The sequence below is a fragment of the Protopterus annectens genome, chromosome 2.part2, assembly GCF_019279795.1.
Source record: "Protopterus annectens isolate FY-2018-M chromosome 2.part2, PAN1.0, whole genome shotgun sequence".
Taxonomy (NCBI): Eukaryota; Metazoa; Chordata; order Ceratodontiformes; family Protopteridae; genus Protopterus; species Protopterus annectens.
This window is the reverse complement of record NC_056730.1, coordinates 60,769,782-60,794,583: the sequence shown is the minus strand read 5'-3', so window position 1 is coordinate 60,794,583 and position 24,802 is coordinate 60,769,782. Positions and strand designations below refer to the sequence as shown.

Genomic DNA, 24,802 nt, shown 5'->3' with positions numbered 1-24,802 from the left:
TAAATACTGTGGGAAGAAATAGCCAGGGAATTGTTATGGATAGGCTTGTATAGGCCCTAGGGCCGATAGCCTAGCAGCAAACTATGAACAAAATTGCCAAAAATTAATTTTGAAGCCTGCAAACTAATGGAAGTGAGGGAATAAAAAGGGTGTGAATTTGATCATAGGATGTAAAAACACCCTTGTTAACATGATGGCAGTGTTATAACATGCATGACATGCCACTGATAAGAATATGTAGCAATGGCATAGGTGTTATTTTTAGTTTAGGTGGCAGGTTTTTATAATGTCTGTGCATTCACACCCACTGCATTAGTTTGTACTTACTTTCATGTTTTACGATATGTACACACTAACTGACTGGCTTCTGAGGCAAGATAGTGGTTATCAGAAATTTGGATTTCAGTGTTAGTCACATACATACATACATACATACATACATACATACATGTATTTCAGGCATGGGCAGTAACACCCTTCAAGCCTGACAATATACCAAACCAGGTATTCCCATAATGTGTGTCCAGGTTAGCCTTAAAAATAGTCTAACCTAGTACCTGCTCTAATGTAATTTGGCAGTCTGTTCCATGCATCAGCTACTCTGTCAGAGAACAACTTAGTGCACTTCTCATTCCTGGAGAATCTTCTACATAGGTTGTCTGATGATTTTCTACTACTATTTGATAGCCGCAAATCTTCCCAGAAGTAGTTGTCTCTAAATGACCTAAGTAGCTGATTAAAGTCTCCCCTTAAATGTCTGTATGAGACATTGTACAAGTTCAGATATTTGTCTGTCACAATAACTTCATATTCATGGATGCCTTTCATATATTTCTACTGTTCTTTTTCTAGTTTACTCATACTTGCTTTCTTACAAGATTTACTGCTTCTTTGCGCATTTTTTGTGTTGTGAGATTGGCTGATGTTTTTGTTTTAGCTATAATATCAGATGCTGTTTGGCAGTGCTACACAGTTCAGCAGAACGGTTCATTGCTACAAGCTTTGTCCACAGTTCATTGTGTATCTCCAGAGTTTCATTCTATAGAGGTGTTCATAGGACTGTATGCCTGTTTCTCTGTCTGCCTGGATGATACTTGCTTTGGTATTGACATGAACCAGCTACATGAATTGCATGATTGTTAAGCGATTTGCACAGTCTGCTGTCTTTAGTATTAGATGTACGTTATATGACTGTCCATTGTTTGCTGCCTTTAATATTGAACTGCAGACTGTGTGGACTTGCTCTTTGCTTCTTAGTCTATTAAAGCATCCGTGGCATTTTATCTTTAGGCTACCATTGTATTGACTTTCAGCACCTCTCAAGACTTTATGGGACTGCAGTGATGGGAAGTAGCAGCTTTAGTGCAAGTTACATAGACTTTATTTATTTATTGACTTGCAGGTGGTAGTTATACTGCTTAGGAGAAATTTGGCCAAGGCACTGGAGAACTTCTCTTGCTCTTTTTAGATATGTGCATTGGGGTCATTTACATCTGTTTGAGCTACCACCATTTGAGTCATATGGGAGCTTGGTTTAGCATCTCATCTGAAGGATGGCACATTTAGGAGTGCATTATCGTCTAATGCTGACTTCATTCAAAATGTTAACTAGAAATGGTAATAGGTGAAATAAAACCAAAAGATCAATTTGCAGTAATATACAGCTCAGTTTGGTGACCACATTAGCTGCAAAACTTGGGGTCTATATTAGATTATTGAACTCTTAAAAGTTCGAACACCATATGTTCGAACTCTTAAAAGTTCAAAAATCAAAAAAAAAAAAAAAAAAAACTACCTGAAAGGTTAACCAGGGGGGCAATCCCCCTGCACCCCCCACACCCCCCACTTTTTAAATATACCAACTCCGAGATCACACTACAGTGCAGACAATGGAAAACTTCCATTTCCGCACTGTACGTAGATCTCTGCTAAAACATTTGAACTTTTAAAAGTTCGAACATATGGTGTCGACCATATGATGTTTGAACTTTTAAAAGTTCGACAACATAATATAGACCCAAAACTTGCTATGGGCACTTGATGCCTTGCAGAACTGACCATCTTTAATAAGCAGCCGCTGGTGAAATAGTCTGAGTAAAACCACAAAGTCTATTTTAGAACATATCTCTTTCATAACAAAAATGTTTCTCAGAAAAAAAAGTCTTTGTCAGAACAAAAGTGTCCAGTTCAGTGTCTCTTGCCACTTAGGTTTTCACAGGTAAAACAGTCAGTCTTTTACTTGCACTTCTAAAGTTTTAGCCATTTCTAGCAAACTGTTACCAGGACTTCTGCTGGTGATTATGTTTTCCATCTTGGAGATAACTACAAAGTGGCCTCAGTCTGTCTGTCCTTTCAGAAAACACATGTAGACATATTTGGATGCTCAAATGGATTCTGCAACAGTTAATATTCCTGGGCCTTAAAATGTGCAATGTACTCAGCTGATGATGATTACCTGGTGTAATGGCCCCAGTCTGGGCCAGTAATCAAGGAATCTCAATCCTCACCACTGACACTGGAGAGGGATGTTCACTTGGAATACAAATGGGTACACTCAGTATTTCTAGATGCAAACCTCTCTTCATCAAGCGCAATTTGCCTTAAGAGCACACAGGGCACACACTCGGCCTGGTGTCTGGATTGGTTAAGTCCTCAGCTGAGTGCCCAAACCAGATCCTCTACCACTCTCTCTGTGAAACCAGTGCTTTGTGTCCCTGCTCAAGTAGCTGACACACACTGTCAGATTTCATTTTCACACAGACACACACACACACCTGGGAAAGGCTGGCACAGAGTTACCCACTGTGCCTCCTCCTGCCCAGACTTAAAAGGTAGTTATCACTGCCACCAGGCAGTACAAAGCCCAACTACCTAAGGCTGTTGCAAACATACCCAGTTATACTGAGTGAAGTTAATACTGATACCAGTGGTAATGTTGACCAAAGCAGTAAGACTTTCAGGAGTGGCCAGAGCTGTCACCAAATAAATATATGCAAATACTCTCAAAGCTTAAATATTTTCTAAAAAGGACCAGCCAGAATGAGAAGTTTAAATATACTTAAATAATAAAAGAACATGAAAATATGAAATCTCTATTTACAGTAAACACCAGAGTTTCAGCCACAGGAAATATTGAAAATAACACATCTGGAAAGAGTCACACAGTTACAGTAAAAAGAATACTTAACTATTCTGATGTGGGTGAGTGGTCCTTGTTGTCAGATCCAATACAGAACACTGAGAACAGTCTCCTACTAATATCTAAATATTATTTCTGGCTTACAGAATGACATCACACGTCTGGTCACCTGACTCTGTTTCCCTCACTGTCCCCATCACTCGATGGTGCCAGGATTTTAGCACCTACATGTCAATAATACCCATGCAAGAACATTGCTCAGATCTGGTGCAGCTGTTGGAAGTCATAAAACGATAAAACACTTCCCTTCTTCCTACAGGAGCTAATAAACCATACTTCTTACAGACATTGTGTTTCTAGCTTCATTCAAAACTGTGTGATAACATCTTTATGGCCTAGGCCTGGTAGTTTAATTTTCTTATTATTTTTGAAGTTTGAGATTAACCTCTTCTCTTCCAGTATCCTCTGTTAAAACATATACATTTAATTCAGTTCCAGTAATGCATGTACATTTCTTTTCTTTCCAGCAGGGCACACTGTTGATACATTTTAACATAAGAAGTTTTACAAATACATTTTTCAACACAAGCATCTGTACAAATCAAGTTGATATACAAATGACATATAGTTATTTACAAAGTTCCAGCTAGCTGTGCTGGCATATGTTACACACCCACTGGCCTTCCTCTCCTGGCATGGCTGGCAGTTCCTCCTATCGTCACATGACCTGGCACTCTGGTTTCTCAGCTTAAAGGGCTCAGTCCCTAATTTTCTGCATATAAGTGATTTCCTTTGCACTAGCTCCTTTAACCCTTGCTAGTTGTAACTCTTCTAGTCCATACTTTGTGATGACTTATTAAAAATGTCCCTCTATTCTTAAACTCTGTTGCCTATTAGGCATTCACCTGGTGGAACCATTGCACTGTATTACGGTATTCTTATTTATGTTAGTGGCTGGTGTTAGTAGCACAAGTTCCTGTTTCATTATTGTTGTATACCTATCAAAAAGAGTTGGAGAAGTTCCCCGAGTACCAGGCCAAACTTCTCCCTACTAGTGTAACTGCCACCATGAGTCTTCCCTGAGAAGAAGCCACTGTCCTAGTGGTATTAACCCAGACAACAAAGGGTAAATAATAATAAAAAGATGAATGGTTTGTAGGTTGAGGATGAGAAAGCATTTGCTTATGGCGATAAAAAATAAAGATGCATAGATGCCCATAGCTCTCATCTGTCCAGATTTTTGTAGAATTTTCAGATTTTTGACTCATGGTTTTTGGTCCATTTCTCATAAAATGTTAGCCTTCTGGCAAATCACTGAGGACTGAAGTCAGAAAATAATGGCAGACATTTGATTTTCAGACTTAATATCCTTCAGAAAATTCATGCTAATACAAAACCTCTAATTCCATCAACTTTTTATGTTTGTAAGAGCAGTATTTCAAAAGTGTGCTTATTTTTGGCCCTTTGTTCCCCCCAATATTTGTGGCTTTGTCCAGATTTCTTTCTCTAAATTGTTAAGAGGTATGTAGGCACCCAAAGTTGAGAGGACCTTAATGACTACTCTGCACAAACTCCTCCTATCCATAGGGAGGGAGTGCTGGACATGTGGAAGGGAATTTATCTTTTATGATATACCTTTGGATGTGATTTCATTGTGTATCTTTATAAGGTAGAAATGTGAGATGGTTGTATTACCAGTCTCTCTGAGTGATGCAGTTCATTAAGAGCACTAACTAGGAAGGAAGGAGGGGAAGTACGTTGATGCTGTTTCGCAGTATCGTGGTACTTTGTTTTTGTACTGATGAGTAGTATTTTGGAAATAAGGTAATGCCTGATGTCCTGGTGGCTGTATAGAAAATGGTGAATTGTTAATAAACACTGTAGCACAGAGTGGTAAAACTGTGATTTGGTGAGGCATCATTAATTTTTTGTTTTACTTTTTTTATTTTTCATTTTCATTTGGGCAGTCATTAGGGGTAGTCATAAGATTTTTCTGTTTTTATGCCAGGCCTAACCATGTGTATACCTGGTGAAGTGATGGGGAAGAGCATGCAATGGGGTGTCTGTAGATGGCATCCTCTGATGTCTGCCAAATACATTTCCTCCAAGGAACACTGTTCCTTCCCTGTGTCATGACTGAGGGATTTCTTTTATCCCCACTAGGGAGACCACACCACTCTCAATGACACTGTGAGCACACCAACTCTGCCTTCCCATGGGAGTAGTGAAGGGGAGCACTCCCTGTCGCTCATCCTCTACCCCCCTAACTTTCCAGTACCTCGGCTATTAACTGAACCCATCTCACTGGGGTTTGCAGTCAGGGCTCAAGCCTTCTGCACTGTAGAGCTGATAAAGCTTTGTTCTATAGTACTAGGTTCAGTTCATTCACTTTCCACTTGAATAAGGTGTGACATGGATGACATCTGTAACCCTGATCAGTGAATCTTACATACTTTGATAAGAAATATATATGCCTTCTAGGTTTTACTCAGCAAACAGATAAGTAATAATAATAGCCATAAAAAAGACCACGGCAATATGTTGCTACATGAGCAGAAAATAGTCTGTCATGCATGTGTATGACACTGTAACATGGAAGGTCCTTAACAAATATGAATATGTTCTAACATGTCTTTTGAAAAGGTGATCTCATACCAGATCTCTTTGCCACCTGTTCTTTATCAAGAAACTGTACACCAGTTTAATGAGGAGCAGTCAAAATATAGGTTAGTTTATGCAATAATGAGTCATGGCTTTTGATGACATTCTCCAATGTAAATATTAAATAAACAAAGGACCATTCCTGTAAGAGCTGTGTGGATTCTTTGGCCAAGCTTGCTGCTACCTGAATAGATTATGCTGTTGAAACTGAAAATATGTTTGAAAACTCATTTGTTTTTACAATTTAAAGGAATGGGTATAGGTTTTCCACTTTACTGCTGCATTTTCCTTTATGTAGTGAAATTGCAGTGATTAGTTTGCTGTGTAAAGACAAAATACTGTTTTAAAGAACGCTGTTAAAGTGTGTGTAGCTGACTTTTGCATGAACTAGGGTACTTCAGTATGAGATTCGATGAGATCTCAGGAGAACCTGATGAAATATTTTTTAGTGACAGGAACACTTTGTGCACTTTTTTATGTTATCACACAATTTCCTGAGATGTAATGGCTTTGACAGCTTTTATTTTTCAAATCTCAGATGTGAGTTCATTTATGTCCCCTGAGTTAATCTGCCATTCCCACATTGTCAAATTTCATTGAATATGCCAGTTACTGTTATTCATAAAGGGGGGGGGGCAGTATTGTTATGTTGAGCAGGTGGTACACAAATATTAAAAACAAAATAACTGTGCCTACACTGAATGTGGTAATCATGACCTTGCAATGTTGGCAACATCTTTGCCCTACATGCTCAGCATAAAAATGTTCTTTGCTGCATCACAGAACTTTGATTTCACTTTCATCTTGCATCCGCAATGTGATTTTTTTTTTTTTTTTAATCCAAGTAGGTGACATTATAAATGACATCTGACCCAGGGTTTGAATATCTCCTTGCCTATGTAAGTTAATACTTTAAAGAGCTATTAACATTTTGTATTATTTAAATACACCCTCAGTGATATATGTTGACTGTAATAGTAAACAGGCACTGGAGGCAGTCAAAGGCACGAAAACAACTGACTTATACAAAAATTTAATGAGTTGAAGCGCTTTTCATTTGCTTCCTTTAGCAAACTTCCTCAGAACAGTTTAAAAACTTTAAACTTCTTTACACACATTTGAATAGTCGCAATAATTACAACCAAACCAATCACCGCTTGCAGCGTATCTACCTTCTACTAACTGATTCTCTTAATTCTTATTCTAGTATACTGTTTCGAGTTGGCAATTTTTTGACACTATACTGTTGATAAATTGATATAATAGTTCAACAAATCATGAAGTTAATTAGTTAGTATCAATGTTTTTAGTATTATATGTTACACTTATACATCTATATACTTGAATTGCATTCTAATTTGCTGGATTCCTTTAAGAGAATCACTTAGTAGAAGGTAGATGCGCTGCAAGTGGTGATTGGTTTGGTTGTAATTATTGCAACTATTTAAATGTGTGTAAAGAAGTTTAAAGTTTTTAAACTGTTTGTTCTGAGGAAGTTTGCTAAAGGAAGCAAACGAAAAGTGCTTCAACTCATTACATTTTTGCACAAGTCAGTTGTTTTCGTGCCTTTGACTGCCTCCAGTGCCTATTTTCTTAGTTTGTCATTTGCAGCTTTCCATTGCTTGTGTAATAGTAAACACATGGAAAGCCTTATAGTTAGGTTCAAAGAAGAACGCACAAATTTCTGTAACACCATGTTCTTCTGGTCTACCTGAGTTTGCTGATAAACAAGGTGAGCTGCAAAGGAGCTTCATCCAGTAGATCTGGGTTTGACTCTGCGTTTCATATTGCACAAGTCTGTGCGTGTCAGTTAACTATCACCTTCAAGATCTCCACAGAAAATATGGGGTCTATATTACAACGTCGAACTTGTAGAGGTTCGAACGTTGTAATATCGTACCCAAAAGTCCAAAATCCAAAAGTAGCAAAGCCAGGGCACATAGATTTTTTTCCCAGGGAAAAAAATTGGTGGACCGTTTTCGGGGCTTTGCTATTTCCTCCACTGTGGTGTGATCTTGGAGTTGGTATATTTAAGTAGGAGGGTGGGGGACACAGCCCCCATGTTGGGGGGCGTGGGGGCAAAGCCTCCCACTTTACTTTAAGGTTTAATTTTTTTTTTTTGTCATGGAACAGCGATTCTTTTCCCTGGGAACAAAATCGATGTTCTGTGTTTTCGTTATTATTGGGTTTCGGATTTTTGGATTGATATTACAACTTTAGGACTTATATTAGTTCAACGTTGTAATATAGACCCGGAAATATGGGTATCATACCCCTCGACCTCTTAGTGCTAAAAATCTGGACAAAGCCTGAAATAACGGAGAGACAAAAGCCCAAAAATAAGGACAAATTTTAAATATTGCTGTTATAAACTTGGAAAGTTGTTAGAAAAACAGGATTTCAGTTAGCATTCATTTTCTGTAGGCTATGAAGTCTGAAACTCAAATTTATGTCATCATTTAATGACTTCAGTCCTCAGATCATCCCAGAGATTTGCCAGAAAAATAAACATTTTATGAGCAGCAGACCAAAAACATGAGGCAAAAATCTGGACATTCTGTGAAAATCTGGACAGTTGAGAGGCAAGATGGGCACATGTCTTTTTTTTGATCTGGTGGATTTTTCTTGGCAAAAGAAAAGTATAAACATCTTAACACCAAGAAGAAGATTATTGTATCAACTTCACTTAGGAATGAAAGAGGGGAAAAAAAAAGGAAAAGAAAACAAGAAACGGTTAACAGGCAAATAGATGGTTCTTTGTGCTGTGTCAAACCTCATTTGGACTCCGTCAACACTGAATATGTCCTGAAATCTTTGTTATATATTGGATCTAAAGGAAACATTTTTTTTTTCAGAATGAAACACATTTTTTAAGATCATATATGTAGTTCCATTCTGGATGCTAAAATATCCACTTTGAGCAATCAACATCCATGAGACACTTGCGATGTGAATGAGCTATTGCTATATTCCATGACTTATTTTAGACTTGTAAGAAAAACGTGTAAGCTGTAGAAGTGCAGGTGTGCAATACCATTTTGCATATTACTGTGTCATATAATTGTAGACTTTTTGCTTCAGTGAGTTTCAGATTTTTTTGGGTCACGTATGCTCCACCCTGCAGCCTTATCTGTTCTGTCCAGAACTTGTTAGTGTAACTAACATCTTAATCCTGTACTAAATCCCAGAGGTTAAAGTATGCAGGTTGTCTACATCCCGCAGGCCTGGGTGTGATTCCCAGGATTTGCAACTATGCATTCTAAAATTTTAAACATGGCATATAATAGCTGCAGTGCTCCAGAGATGACCTTGAAAACAGGTCCAACATGATTTACCAAGTAGCCAGAACAAGAACCGAATAATAAATACATTAGCTTCACCTGCATTAAATACAAGATAATTTTTCAGTTTAAATAAATCACTTGATTTGTCTTAAAACGATTTACAGCTTCACTTTTTCTTTTTGACCTTAATTGTTCTGTTTCCTTCTAACATTCAAGTCAAGGCAGAAACAACATCATAAAATAGAACCTAAGCTCATGAATTCAGTGCCCCATAGTTTTATACTTTATTAGTGTGTGTTAAAGTAATAGACTCTCATTAAGATACTAAAAATAAGTGTGCTTGTATGGCATGGGTGCATACATATGTAATAATGCCTTTTTGTTCTTGCAGTGCTTGTATTTTAAAATGTATTCATTTTATGATTAAAACACCAGATATTTGCAGGATTACTGTAGTTTATTTACAGATATGAACACAGGTGGATACTGTTACAGTCACAGGGTATACACATCATACAAGCCAACCCATGTAGAGAGAAGTCCTTCTCTTAACATTTATTTTACTCTAATTTCAGGAACACTCTGAAAAACAAATCCTCACTTGTTTTTCATCTGATTGTGATCTTAGATCTTTTGTTGTATTATTTAATGGCATACACGAATAAAGCTTTGAGAACCGTGAACCATCTGCTGATGTCCACATATGTGAAACAGTCTTGAAACATGCAATAAAGTAAGTCATCATGCATTCCAGAGCGTCTTTATGACTTGAACGGTTGGATGGGATGGCTGTTTGAATGAAGATTTTCCTATTTTCTTAAAATGACACTGGGTAGCTTAAATGTGATGCTTATGCAGCTTTTCCCAAGGCTATTAAGATCCAGCAAAGAGCTTAAGCATCAAGGCAGTTTGCCAGTCACACATCTGAAGACTAATAAACACTTCAATCTGAGGATATTTCCTAGGATGCTGGTTTAATACCCTGCTATCCAAAGGCTTCTAAGCAAAGTCGGTTTAAAAGCTAGAGTTTTACACTGTATTAGGTCATTTTGTTTACTTTGCCTTGAAGTAGGTAATGTATGCAGTTTTTTTCCATTTACTATTTTATTCAAATCATTATATGAAAACTGAAGGAACAAAAAAGAATCTTGTGGATTGTTTAACAAAAATAAAGGGGGGAAAAACACCCAGTGGCATTTCCTTGCATTCTTTGCATCTGTCTCTAACAAGACAAAGCCAACTTCCAGACAGCTACCACTAAATAGTGAGCTTACAAAACAAACGGTGGGGGACATAAATAGGTTGCTAGGTCTTTATTCCATATCACACATATGCACTCGCATCTGAGGGCTGTTTAGAATCCCCACCTCACCTACTGCAGATCTTTAGAGTGTGTGGGGGAACCATGGCACCTGGAGAGAACTCATATGAGCACAGAGATGACATACGGACTCCACACAGAAGCCAACACAGCCAGGTGCTCCAGTGCTACTCATTGCATAATGTGCCACCCTACTGCACCCTAAGAAATACGTATCATTAGAAATATCCAGCACCAATGTTGCAGCATATTTTGTACGTTTTGTAAATTGTACGCTGAGCCAAAACACTGATGATCTATTGCCTTCACTTAAAAAATAGTTTGCGGCACTAGATGAAAAAGGTGAAACTGTGAAAAGCAGCACAGAACTTCAGCACCATCAGTGACATGTGCATACATGCCATACTTAAAACAGATGTCACCATTAAACACAGAAATGTGAGCCTGACATGAGTCACCTTGAAACAAATGGAGATGAAAGACTGAGTAGGTAGGAAATTCAAGCAAATGTTAGATGAGTGGTTAGAGCAAGCACAGTATATATTGCACTGGTAAGCAAGGCCTAGTTGTGGCAGTATTTCATCATAGTGAAATAATTTGTGATGGAAGTAGCCATGCTGTTCAGTAAAACAAATCAGATGGAATGGAAAATGCATCTTGTAACCAGAAAGGGAAGGAGAAGGGTGGATTTGTAGTCATGTTGCAGTTAAGATCACTGTAGGAAGTTCCAAGTACGACAGCATTTAAGGACCATCACTCCCAAAAGGGATCAGAGTACATACCAAAATACAGTGCGAGGAGGGCAGTACATTTAAGAGAAGGAAGGAGGCGATGGGATTTGTGTTATTTGCTAATGGGTACTTCTGCACTGAGAACTGAATGAGAGATGTGTAGGTCTAAGATTACAAATGGAAGAGGAAAGGAGTAAGAAAACGTCAGATACTGTCAGGATGTGGATCGGTAATGAAGGATATAGTACCACAGTTGGAGAATTTTGTGTCCACGATGAGGATTCACTAGTGATTCGTTACAGTGGTAGGATCAGAGGAGAGGATAGTAGGAAGTTTTAAAAGCCAAGTAAGCAAGGAGATCTTAGAGCCTGTGCTGCAGACCATTACCAATATTTATTTGTTCATTTTGTTGACTTGAAATACCAATCAGAATTATGCAAATAAAGAGGGACTAGAACTATAGGTAGTTAGGCATTATGTAAAATAACTTGAGGTGCTGTAAGATTTAGTTAATAACAACTTGAACAAGTAAAGCAATCGTGATTACACAATAAATCTAATTATACGTCAGTGTGTGCAATATTTACAGATTTATGGAGCATGAACGTGAACTAAAAAGGATATTTATTGGGTAAATGGTAAACAATGGGTGTGTATAGATATGTATATGTATATATATATATATATATATATATATATATATATATATATATATATATATATATTTACAATAACCTCCCAGCTGTTATATGCTGAACTAGTTTTTTAAAAAAAGATGACTGACCTTTTTAATCAAGTTTGTTATAAGGTGGAAAGTCACCGTATCAAATAGTTATTTATCGTTATCTGTTTTCAGTGTAGCACATGTGCAGATTACATTACTTGCCTTCTGGAGTACATTTTATTTTATACCAGTGCTGCTGAAGTTATCTCTGTCTTTTCAAGACTTTTTTAACCTGCTGTTTACATGCTTTTTTGTATGTTTCTATAGAAGGACTCAGAAACCAATAGCAGAATCGCAGTAATCATATTTACACAATTGCTGTCAGTGTCATTATGGTGAAAAATTCAGGTTGATTTAGATGTTTACTGAACAGACTGTCCTGTGCTGATAAATATATTTTGCCAGGGCTGAAATGACTTTTATTTAATCAAGCAGTTGTTTTTTATTTTTGTATTCTGATATCTTTTTGTAGAAGTGGTGTGCAGTAGGCGAGCCAAACGTGGTAGAGAAGAGTATAGAGGGTAGATGACGGTGGTAAATAATTAGGTGGCGGAAGGTGGCTGGTGACAGGGGAAAAGAGCAGAGTTGGTTGGAGTACAAGCTGACGTCAGAATGGTTTGAGTTTCTTTTAATGATGAAGATGGCGGACACGTACAACTTTTTTGTGAGGGGGAGAGAGAAGAGCATTGGCTGTGTGTGATAGAAATAAGAATTGGTTAATCCTATCATTTTAGGGGTAGCATTGGTAACTTTTCTAGCTTTTCTCTGGTTAAATAGGCAGTGCAGTGCTTTTCCTTGTTGAAACATGTTTGTTTTGAGGAAGTATGAACTACATGGTTCTGAAGTGGTTAGCTTAGCTTTTGAAATTATTTTTGTCCTACAGGTAAAAGATCTGCAAGATGAAATAGTCTTCAAAAGAGTCTTTCGAAGGATACAGACAGCAGCTTGAAAAAAAATGTTGGCAAGCATTGACCTGGCATTCAGGTTTTGAAAGGGTACTTGATTGACATGGCCACCTGTTTATGTACTTCCTGAAATATGTAAATGCATAAGTGCCATGTTTGCAGGCTGTTGTCTCAGAATGAATTACCTGCATTTACATTTGGGTATATAGCTGTTCTTGAGTAGAGGCCTGATTTTTAGAATTTCACGTAGAATTTGCATGGGAGGAAGGGAATTTTACTCATCCTGAAAGACATACGGAGCATAGCATACCTCGTGGATTTCAGAATAAGCAAGGTTACTGAGTGAACATGTAAGGGGATTCAGGCATCATCATCATAGAGGTTCATTCTGAGTGGTATAGTTATTGAATCATAGGCATGTTGCCTTATTCCAGGTAACTTAGAGTACCTTGGATAAGGTACATGAGTGAAGAGGTTGAAACTGGTGGCTGTATAACTCTCTGGTTTGAAAATGAAGGTGCAGTGGGCCTTAACTGACCCTTGCAGAATTGTCGTAAGTATAATAGAATCACTTTGACATAGGGAGAGAGATGACTTCTGATGTCAGATTGCTGCGTCTTTTATCCTTGAATGATAGCACAGAATATGATTACACTACAAATGTCAAAATCTGAAAAATAACTGCACACTAAGTAAAATGAGAGAAAATAACCTGTATACATGTACCTTTATTAGAAACAAGCTTTTGTTTTAGACTTAAGAATATGGCGCCATATACTAGAACCATGCAAATTCTAGAAAGTGGAACCAATGCAAGATTAAGAAAAGCAGAAAGTTGATGGGCACAAATACAAGATTTATTAGTTTTACATTTATGGCGATATTGTGGAACATGCATTTTAATTGTGTGAATATACATTATATATGTTTCTTTGCAAAATAAGCCCTAATGTCTGTGTACCTGGATAGGCGTTTTTGTATTTTCATTTATACTGACATACATTTTTAAAGGGATGTCTTTGCACAGCTAGAATTTGCAATAATGCAGGCTTCATGGACAGTTTTTGTGAAAGTCCTGTAAGTCATTAACGTGTTCTTCTGTTAGTTTGCTAGCTCTTCCAATTAGACTTAAACACATTCATGGCACTAGGTATTCCGTCTTTACTAAACCAGAATTTGAATAGCAGCTTGCCTGCCTGTAGGAGCTGGCAGTGGGGGACTGAAGTGAGCAGTGGCTGCCAGCTGTTCCAGCATTGAAGGTGGGGGGCAGCTGTGGCTTACCACATGTGACACCTAGCAGGAGCACTAGGAGTCTATTGGGCCCAGACTGCCATGGAGAAGTTGAACTCTGAGCCAAGGAGAATTCAGCATGCAAATGGACACATCTCCTCAGAGGACAGCTACTGCAGAGCTCCATAGAGCCACTTGAGTGGAGGTTGGTTCTCCTGAGGTATTTCCAAGAAATTGTGCTGTTGCCTTGGCTGGGAATTTCCAGCCACTGTAATTAATGACTGAATGGTATGACTGGGTGCTGGTAAAGGAGTTACCGAGCTTACTTATGTGGTGGTGGTGGAAGAAATGATAATTACCCTTTCTGGATCAACTAGGTACACCGGAAGAGAAAAATAGGTTGACATAAAGATACTAATTGGAGACTAGGATGTAAAGTTTTTTCCATTCTAGCATTTGCTAGCTTGGACACTGGCTGCAGAAAGAGCATTTGTGTAGAAAAGAATGCATTGATCAAATAATGACCAAAAATACTACAGTTTTGGAAGCAGAAAATTAAATCAGAGGAGGGCATTGCTAGCAAGTAAATTACATAGTAAGGTATCATTTCTTTTCAGTAATCCAAAGCGCTTTGTGCAGTGGTCATTTTCAGATGTTTTGACCTTCCTGTTTGTTCAATGTATTCAGTTAAGTAATTACAGATTCTTCTCTTTACAGGAATTTGACCCTGAAGAATTCTACCACCTCTTGGAGGCAGCTGAAGGCCATGCTAAAGAGGGGCAGGGCATTAAAACTGATATTCCCCGATATATCATCAGCCAGCTGGGCCTCACCAGGGATCCGCTTGAAGGTGAGTATGGACCACTTGGGTAATAATCTGCTTTTTAATGACTGTATGTCACATGTACCTGCCTGTACAGTGAGTCCTAGGCAGCTTAAATTTACACAATATTCTGCTCTTAAAACAGTAATAATAAAGTGTCAAGACGTGGGTTGTTTTTGTGTTTGGGGTCTGGCATAATGTTTAAGGTGTTTACCTCACAGACACAAGGTGTTGGGTTCTCATGATTTGCTTTACTAATTTTGAAATTTTTTTTGAGGGGAGGTCTGATATAATGCCCATCATACCTTGTGCTTCTCCACTAATTTATCTTTTGAATTTTTTTTTTGGGGGGGGGGGGTTGCTACTCCACTCCTCCCCAGGAATCTGCTGAAAATTGTAGATGTTTTGTTTGTTTGAGAGGTAGTTGTCCATTGGCACATGCTAAGTTCACAATTTGTACATTGTTTGTTGGTTGTTTTTTGAATTTGTTCTTGTTAGTAGATGACTTCCGACAGCCCTGTGCATCTGGTTTTACTTTCTTGAGGGTATGCTGAACAGTGTACTTTCCACAATGAAACAGTGCCTCCTTTACAATGACACTTAACAATAGTTCAGTTATTTTGATTTTTATCTGGCACGCGCGTTCATACACACACACACACACACACACACACACACACACACACACACACACACACGTCTTTGCTGCTTATGCAGATGAGTACACTATAGCTCTTTGAAATCTTTGCAGGAGTTTCCTACCCTAATAGTGAGCTACTTTCTGTATGTAAAGCATGGAATGTATTAGATGTAAAATACAAGATTTGGAAAGTGCAAATTAAATACATTGTTCAATATGGCTACGTAAGAAGTATATATATATTTTTGTAACATCAACTGCTCTCCAGTATTTTACTTGGTCACTAAGAGACATTCTCAAGATAACTTCTACTTAATATCATGTTTACCCTTTTAAGGTAGAACAATATGTTCCGTTTCATGCATTATTTCAAAATAATGCTGCTGTATGATAACAATGATGATATTTGCCTGATTCCATCTGCTGTATCTGCATTTTTTAAGGAGATGTGTAAGATTTGTCTGTGTGGTTCCTCTTGTCTGCCATGTGCTTCGAGGACACATTGTCTCTATCTGTCTGTCTAATATGAGATATCTCCTTGTAATTTGTAGTATAGGATCCTGGTGTTTTCAGAGCAGCAGTTCATGAGATTAGCCCTAAATTTACTACTGCAAGGCTAAAAAGGGTTGCCACATCATCAGTGAATTTAGCAATAATTCTCAAATTGTTCAGCGTTATTGCCTGAGAAGGGCTGAGAATGTTATTGCTTAGCTTTCCTCTATTCAAGCTGCATGTGAAGGTGGATAACATTTTCCTTATGTTCTGCACGACTCCTGCTTACTACTTAGATAGCTACTTTTCTGAGTTCAAGAAAATGGCTATATTCTTCTCAAAAACAGAGGAAAATCCCAGGATGCAAAAAACTCCCTTACTAGCCTCAGTAAGAAACTGAGATGCCTCATAAAATCCTTCAAAGCTAGTTACTAAAATAAAATTGCCAAAGATTCCAAAGACAACCACAAAGCATTCTATAACTATGTCAAGAATCTAAATGGCAATGCTCAGATCTGCTCTGAGCTAAAACAGAATGGCATTAAATATACTGATCCGAAGGATATTGCCAATATCCTGGCAGATCGATTCAGTGCCAACTTCACCCCCCTCTCACCCCCTAAGTGGCCCATCTCAATACCGGAAGATTGCCAAATTCCATTAATAACAGCCACACAGGTACAAAACGCACTCTCTAAAGCCAAGAATACAGCATCCATGGGACCAGATGACATCCTGGGCTGTGTACTACATGAACTACAATATGAACTGGCACCTCACCTAAGTGTCATGTTTAATCATAACCTCACCTCAGGTTTCGTGCCCACTTAGTGGCACAGAGCTACAGTTATCCCAATCCACAAGGGGGGATCCACCTTGGATCCCGGAAACTACCGTCCCATCAGTCTGACAAGCCTCATCTGCAAGGCCATGGAGCGTATTATCATGGAACTTATAAACAAAGACATTGGCAACCTTCAAACACTGGACCCCACCCAGTTTGGGTTTGTGAAGGGCCAATCTTGTCTCCTGAACCTGATTGACTTCTTTGAATCAGTCTCCAAAGCCATGGACAAGGGTAAGGTGGTCCACACAGCCTATCTAGACCTTGCCAAGGCCTTTGACACCATCCCCCACTCTGGAATCATAGATAAACTTACTAAGTTGGGCATTAATCCCTATGTCACCCAATGGGTTGCTAAATGGCTTACTGATAGAACCCACACTGTAAAAGTAGCCGACTCCAAATCCAGCTCCAGACAAGTGGAGTACCTCAGGGTTCAGTCCTGGGGCCGCTCTTGTTTGGCAACTACTTCTCTGAAGTACAGGTCAACACTAAGGGACTCTGGCTAACAAAGTTTGCAGATGACTGCAAACTGGGAGCCATTATTGAATCCCCAAATGATGTGGATACTCTACAAAAGGGCCTTACAGAAACAGATGCTTGGTGCCAGAGCCATGGGCTCAAGCTCAATGCCAAGAAATGTATTGTTATCCCCTTTGGGAAAAAACATGTATCCATGAATTACCATATAGGTGGCAATACACTAAACACAGAAAGTGTGATAAGAGACTTAGGGACACAGGTGGACAGTGGTCTCACCTTCGATAACCACATCGCCACAACAGTCAAGAAATCCTTCTATGTGGCACACCTCATCACGAAGGGCTTTTCATCCAGAAAAAAGGAGGTCATTGTCACACTGTACTCATCCCTCATTAGACCCATTATAGAATAACACGCCCCATTTGGTATGTACCTCTCAAGACATCTGCAACAACTGGAAAGGCCTCAGAAATACCTCACTAAAAGAATCACAGGCCTAAAGCAGATGCCCTACGCTGACCGCCTTAAAAAACTCCAGCTATACTTTGTCGCATATCGTCTACTCAGAGGCGATCTCTGCTTAACATACAAGGCCATGTCAAACCCAGAGCTGTTGGACATGCTACACTTAAAGAAATCCCAATCCCTCAGAGCTACACGCTCCAGGGATCTAAACCTTGTCATCACAATAAACAAAACATGCTGGAGGGATAGGTTCCTGACCCAGAGACTCCCCAGACTCTGGAATAGATTGCCCATACATGTCAAGCAGAGTGCCTCTTTGGACCTCTTCAAGAGGAACCTTGACGATTGGATGGGAGAAAGGAAATTCACCCCAGGGATCACGTCAGTCGCCCTGCTAGACAGGGGTCCAGGAAAGTAAATAATGTGGGAAGAAATAGCCAGGGAATTGTTATGGCTAGGCTTGTATAGGCCCTAGGGCTGATAGCCTAGTACCAACCTATGAATCTATGAACGGTGATTGTATTGCTTTGTTTTCTTGTCCACTGGGGTGCCTAAGTGGCTCTTAAACCAATCTTTCAGAGCAGAAATGCACTACAGGCTTTGGCTTGCATGTTGTTTCTGTTTGATTTCCCTGTGTGCTCTGCCTTGTGCAGAGATTAAACTTCAGATTGTAAAAAAAAATAATAATAATTATGGTTCACGTCTGCTTCATGTGATTCTAGCTCCATACCTCTCAACAGTCCTTGATTATAGCTCATACTATTGCTCTGTTCTTTCTATTCCCTTCTAAAGCTAAAATTTTGGGTGAAGAAATGGTGGATTGCATTTATTGACAATAGTTAGAGTTATGAGCTTGTTTAACTTCAGAAAATGCAAGTTCATTCACATTTTATTATTTATCAACTTCTCAGGTTACTAGTTCTAATATTTTAGAGAGTCCCCAATTGTTTCTGGATTTGTCCCCAGTTCTGAGGTTTGAGAGCTATGCCCAGTTCAAGTCAGTACAACATCTTTGTTCTTTGTATTGCATTCACTTGTTTGAAGAAATCAGATGGGACACCCACACCCCAGTTTCACTGTAATGATTAAAAAAGTAGAAAATGTAAGACTCTGGAACTTTCTCAGGATGATGCAGTACTCTACTTGCACACTAGGGGCAGTGTACCCATCGTTTTTGACTGCTGCCTGTGACAGCTCGTTTTTCACATGCCTAATGTGCAGTCCTACTGGATCTCAAGATTACTTTGTATGCAGTCCTTCCCTGTGTAATCCCCATGGGCACTATTGCTTAATCATTAATAATTTGGGTGTTTACGAAAAGCAAAACACAACAAACACTGGCATGCATGCACGGCAAATGAAGGAGCAATTATTAAAACTTATTAAACTCAATTAAATTGCTTAATTATTAGATTTAGCACTGAACTTTGAATTATGTCAGAAAATAAAAAACATTTATAAATGATGCTTTGGCATCTCAGATCTGCATTCATGAAGGTGGTGAGTGCTACAGGACAGAGTTAGGTAAAACAGTACCTGCCAGAGGTCTCTAAGCACATCCTTGGAATAGCCATCACCCCTGCACCATAAAAGCTGAGCAGGCTGGGCAGTAAATGTTCTTTTAAGTAAATAGGATCAGAACTGTGTAAAGCATGAAATGTTAAGACAGGAATCTTAAATGATCCTGCAGCAATCTGCAGCTATTGCAAATTTTACAGCATGGAAGTAATTTAGTTAAAATGTGATATGCCAGTTGATGCCCCCACTTTTGGAATTCCGAGTCCACTCAAGCCACTTAAGGCCACTCTTATTTAACCCACACAGCAATTAATCTCATCCCCCCACCCTTATTCATTATCAAGATCTCCCAGGTACTTAAATCCTTACACCTCAATTACCTGCTCTCTCCTTACCTGCAAACAGCAGGCTACTCGCTCCTTTCCAGGAGAGACCCAAGACTTGATTTGAAGATGCTAATTTTCATCTCAACCTCTTCACACTTAGAAGCAAATTAGTTCCAAGCATGCTGGAGATGACTGTCACATCAAGTTAAACAGAAATTACATTAAACAGAAAAATTATATTCTGCAAACCTTGGCAGTGCCTCAATATCCTAGCCAAAATCACAAACAGAAGTTGAGGCAAAGTATACTGTTGGTGGAGTCCTTTGACAATCTTGAATGTATTTAGAATAGTGCCAGGAATGTAGGTGTAAATGTAATACAAAGGGACTGACCGACGCATAGTAGAGACATTAGGATTCTATACATTTACATCACTTCCAATGAGGCATTGTGGGTGACATAGTCATATGACTTCTCCAGCTCTGTAAACACATCCAGATTACATTGGCAGTCTCTATATATTTTGAAAGTGCAAGAAGTCTGTGTATTACAGCCTCAAGACCAGTGAAAACCGGCAAAAAGTGTTTTATATCACACACACAAAAGTGTGTGATTATGATATAAAAGACTTCTTTTGAGATATATCTTCTTCTCATTGTTGGCAGAGGTAACTTTATTGGAGATGATGTGTGTTAGATTTATGTAACCAACATTACTACTGAAAATTGGAACAGCTAGAGTTTTAAAAGGATGTGCATGGTACTTAAATGGATTAGCAGTGATTGGCTTTGTCATGAGCGACTGCACTCAGCAGTAGACCCAAGTAGATGTGCTTGGTGAAACATTGACACGTGTCTGAGCATGTAGGCCATATCCAGAGACCTGATCCGTGGTGCCATGTATGCGCCTACTGTGTCTCATTCTACAGCAGTTACGAGACGTCAGTAATCTGTGCAGTTAACCAGGAGAGTTAAATGGAAGATGGACTGTGTGTGTGTATGCCCGCGCGCGCACACACACGCACACACAAGCATGTAACTGAGGAGTGGAAAAAATTATATATCTAAATAAAACTGAGAAAAGAAAGGTCAGATTGAAGAACATACAGCTAAGGTATTAATTATTTTGAAATATGAAACCTGTACTGAAACACTTTAAACATAGCAATGCAAGCAGCTTATAGCAGAACTTTAGTCTACAAAATCAGGGTTGTTTGTTTAAGGAAGCATCTTCTCCACATCTTGGGCACTAGACTGTAAAGGAATTCAGGGTGAAGGAGTATAGCTGTATTCTGGGGCAACTACATTGTAAGCCATGCAAAACTATGTGGTCTGTCATATACCATTATATGGCTATATTACTTTGCTCAGCCATAAGTCCAGTAAAACTTAGGATCTAAGTATAAGCTATCCAAAATGTATTGTCTTACTATACTGTTCACGTTTCCAAATAAAAGCTGTAGAATCAAACAATCTGTTGTAGTTTGCTAAGGCTTTGAGGGGTATGTTGCATTTTGAGGAGGCGAGAGCAGTGAAGGAGCTTCATGAACCCCTCTGAAGTTGTGGGACTGGAAAATACTACTCTCTCACAAGTAAAAGAAGGGAATGTAGTATTACCCTTGTAGTTTGTATAGTATAAACTGCTTGATTTGGATAGGGAAGGATGGATAAACATAGTCACTGTGACAGGTAGATTCTTCCTTCTGTTTGTTATAGGTTGATAGGATTAGATATCATCTTTGTGACCTATTAACATTTCAGAAGTTTGATTGGCCATTGTACTTTTTTACTACTTTTTATTGCCATTATCTTTACTGAGATTATTTTTGAAAACTAGAATTAACTTAACCTTATTGTGAGCAGTGAAACATTTCACAGCTGTGTTAACCATTAAATGTTCCTTTTTTATTATTTTTGTTTCTTTTTAGGAGTGTGATACATTGATTTTGTATTTGTACTGCTTGCCATACATTTATTTATGAATCTGATTGATTGATTGACCAGTGAAGAGCAATGATCTCGAAGGATAATTTTCAGGCTAAGCCCGTGACATACAGCCATAGTGAAGAATGCTATGATACAAGCATAAACCATCACAAAAATATATAAATGTTACAGAAAATATGGATAAGCAGTCATAGTGTGAACACTGCAAGTAAGGGTTAAATAGAACATAAAATTGAAAAAAGTACATAAAATGAGAGTATAGTACAGACTAAGCTCACTCTTAATTGCTCAGACTGCAGTAAGCTTTTCAACATAAATCTTTAACAAGTTTTTTTAGATGCAGTTTCCTTTCTCTGATGAGATCATTGTCTCTTTAGACCAATTTTTTTTTTTTGCATTGACTCTATTCTCTGCCTTGTATGCAGACGACTCTTACATTAGTTTGCATAGTTTGGATTGGAATTAAGGGGAAACTGTTCTGGTGGAACTGTTTGCCTTTTTTAAGTTGCTCAGGCACTGCTGTGTTTGCTGTAACTTTCTTCTGATGAAATGGTCTGTGAATTATTTGGGGATGTTGCTGAATGCATTTATATTTTCTTGAAAGTAATTTGCTTATCAGATACTGGTAGCCACAGTTCTATAAAGTTCCCCTGGGCCTGCATTTCCCCCATAGCTTTTAAATTACCATCTTTACCTATTTTGAATTCTGAGTGCTTTGAAATGGTTTAAATCAATGAAATAAAAAGGGGCAGATGTTTAATAGCATTTAGATGAGTTTTAGCAGTCTCTTCAGGCATTACAAAATCATTCCTGCTTCAAATGCTAGAGTCTTGGTTCCGTTTCATTACTACCCACTGTTTGTGAATACATAAATTTCCTGGATAATGTCTGAAAAATTCTTCTAAAAACAAAACTCTTTCTGTCTGGTCTTCACAAACTAATTTTTTGTTGCATCCGTCCATCACAATATTTTGTTAAAATGCGATTTGAAGATGTTGAAGTGTCCGCATGAAGGATTATGGAAATAGGATGCAGTGTAGGTTCGAAAGATTTCATTTACTTATTTCTTTTCAAAAACATTGTTAGATGCAGTTCTGCTAGATGGCATTGGTAGTTTTTGTGCTCAGTTGGTTTAGTACACTCAAATGCTTCTGTGAAAGGCACAGTGGGCCTGTCCTCTAATGGAATATATTATGTTAGAAAGTGCATATGTAAAAGTAGCACAGGTTCTAGTGAGTATTTCAAATTTTCTGCGCAGGTAGCTTTATACATATGTCTATTTTCTTGTGATATGCTAATCTTTCTTTTTCCAGTACGTGGGTATAGGATCACCTTAAAAATATCTGTCTAATGTCATTCCTTTTATCATCTTTCAATGCTTTTGTAAAAACTGTTTCACATTTCCCCATATCTGCACCCCTTGCAGAGAGTTTCTTTGTCCCTGTGATGAAAGTAGCCCACCTCTGGCCATGGTGCGAGATTGCTTGTGAGTGTCATCTGTAGTACCATATATGCAGATAAATCTTTAAATGTATGTGATCCCCTAAAACAATGACATTCTTGTAAATTATTTTGTTCGACTAAGATATTTTCTGCAGCACTACAGAGTATTTTTTTTAATAGTGCAACTGTACTGGATGATGATAGTCAATTTTCAGATGTAGTCATCGTGATTCAAAGCAATAGAAGAGAAATGTTTATAAGTTGTGTAATGTCCAAGAGACATGTTACTTGCCAAATAATAACTAGAGTGCTGCATTTAAGCAGTATATGTACGTCATTTTGTAGTTACCTTTCCTTCCATTCTAAATGGGCTGAAACACATTAAGATGCCTTATGTCATGCTTGGGGTATGACTACTATACTTAGATTACTTTGTTTAATCAATAGAAGGCATTTTGCAGATTGGAGTTGTCTCTTTCATTTAGAGTGGGTTGATATAGACTAAGACACCTTATGACATGTTTTGGCATCTTTATTGTATCTATCACCCCTCAATACAATAGAGAAAAACAGTAGACCAGGGTCAGATTCATGAATGTTGCATACTGGCTAAGTGCTTTTTGGGGTACCTGTATTTATTGGTTTTATTTTTCTTGAGAGCTTTTTGAGGTTACCCATATTTATTGACATTGTTTTTCTTTTAGAAATGGCTCAGCTGGCTAGCTATGATAGCGGGACAGGAGAAACTACAGAAACTGATGACTCCCTAAGTGTAAGTGTGCATTATACAGTACCCTTCTTCTTTCATGTTGTAAAAGAAGTAATTTAAGAAAGTGTTGGTATTCCACTGCAATTATATTAGAAACTCTCATGTGGTAAGACATATTTCTGGAATGCATTGTTGATGCCAAGAAAGGGTTCATCTGGTTGGAGGAAGCATTCATTATGCTCTGAAATACAGTTACTGTTAAATAACCATCGGGAAAATCTGGAAGACCACTATTGTTGAAGTCAGAATTGAAATAATTTTGTTATGCCCTGTTATCTTTTGAATCAAAATATGTCTTAAAACTCTGAAAGTTTGAATGCAGATGTAATCTCCTAGAGTCTTTATGTTCAGTCTATTATCATTTGTTAACTGGTAAGTGTGCTGTTCGATTGATCATTCTTAGCCATGACCCAGGCCTTAAGGTCAGGGTAAATAATATTGATCTGTTTTTTGGAGCTCTAAATGCTCCTACAAACTTTGGTGCTCCCTAAGATTCAAACTGCAAAAAGTGGGTTAGGAGAAAGCTATACTTACCTGGGAATTCACTATGTTCCATATTCCTCCGCTTGGATTAAAGAAACTGCAACTACGCATTCTAGTCGCAGTATTTACTCTAAATTCTATATCACCCTGAACTGGGAAGACCAAGCTACCCTCTCCTGGAAAGGTTTTAGACAAATGGCAATTGAACATGTAACAGCTCATGCCTTCTTCATGTTCAGTCAAAAACAACACCCACTGTACATCGAGTATTGGACAACCTTATTTGATCACATTCTGCAATAATATCTACTATCTTCCTAGTTCGTCTGTGGGTTAATTATCAGGTACATATTCATAGTTTACACCACCCACTTTCTATGCTCAAAATTTTTTCACACTGGGGCCTTAAACTCTCTAACCTATCTACTTGAATACTCATCTCATGTAAACTTTCTGTTTTGACTACTTAATATGGGATTTAGCACTTCTGTATATAGTTTTTCTTTCATTTACTGTTTAAATATTTGCTTCTGTGTTATTGGAAAAATCACGCATTGCTCACACTTTTAAAGTTG

At 38.2% G+C, this 24,802-nt stretch overlaps 1 protein-coding gene across 1 annotated transcript in view; it reads left to right on the top strand.

Moving 5' to 3' along the window:
- LOC122795920 (microtubule-associated serine/threonine-protein kinase 4-like) overlaps window positions 1-24,802 on the top strand; it is an 809,687-nt gene that overhangs the window by 384,798 nt on the left and 400,087 nt on the right. The window contains exons 9-10 of the mRNA XM_044064403.1: window positions 14,713-14,845; window positions 23,680-23,747. Of these exons, the coding sequence (XP_043920338.1) occupies window positions 14,713-14,845; window positions 23,680-23,747 (201 nt within the window). The remainder of the gene's footprint in view (window positions 1-14,712; window positions 14,846-23,679; window positions 23,748-24,802) is intronic.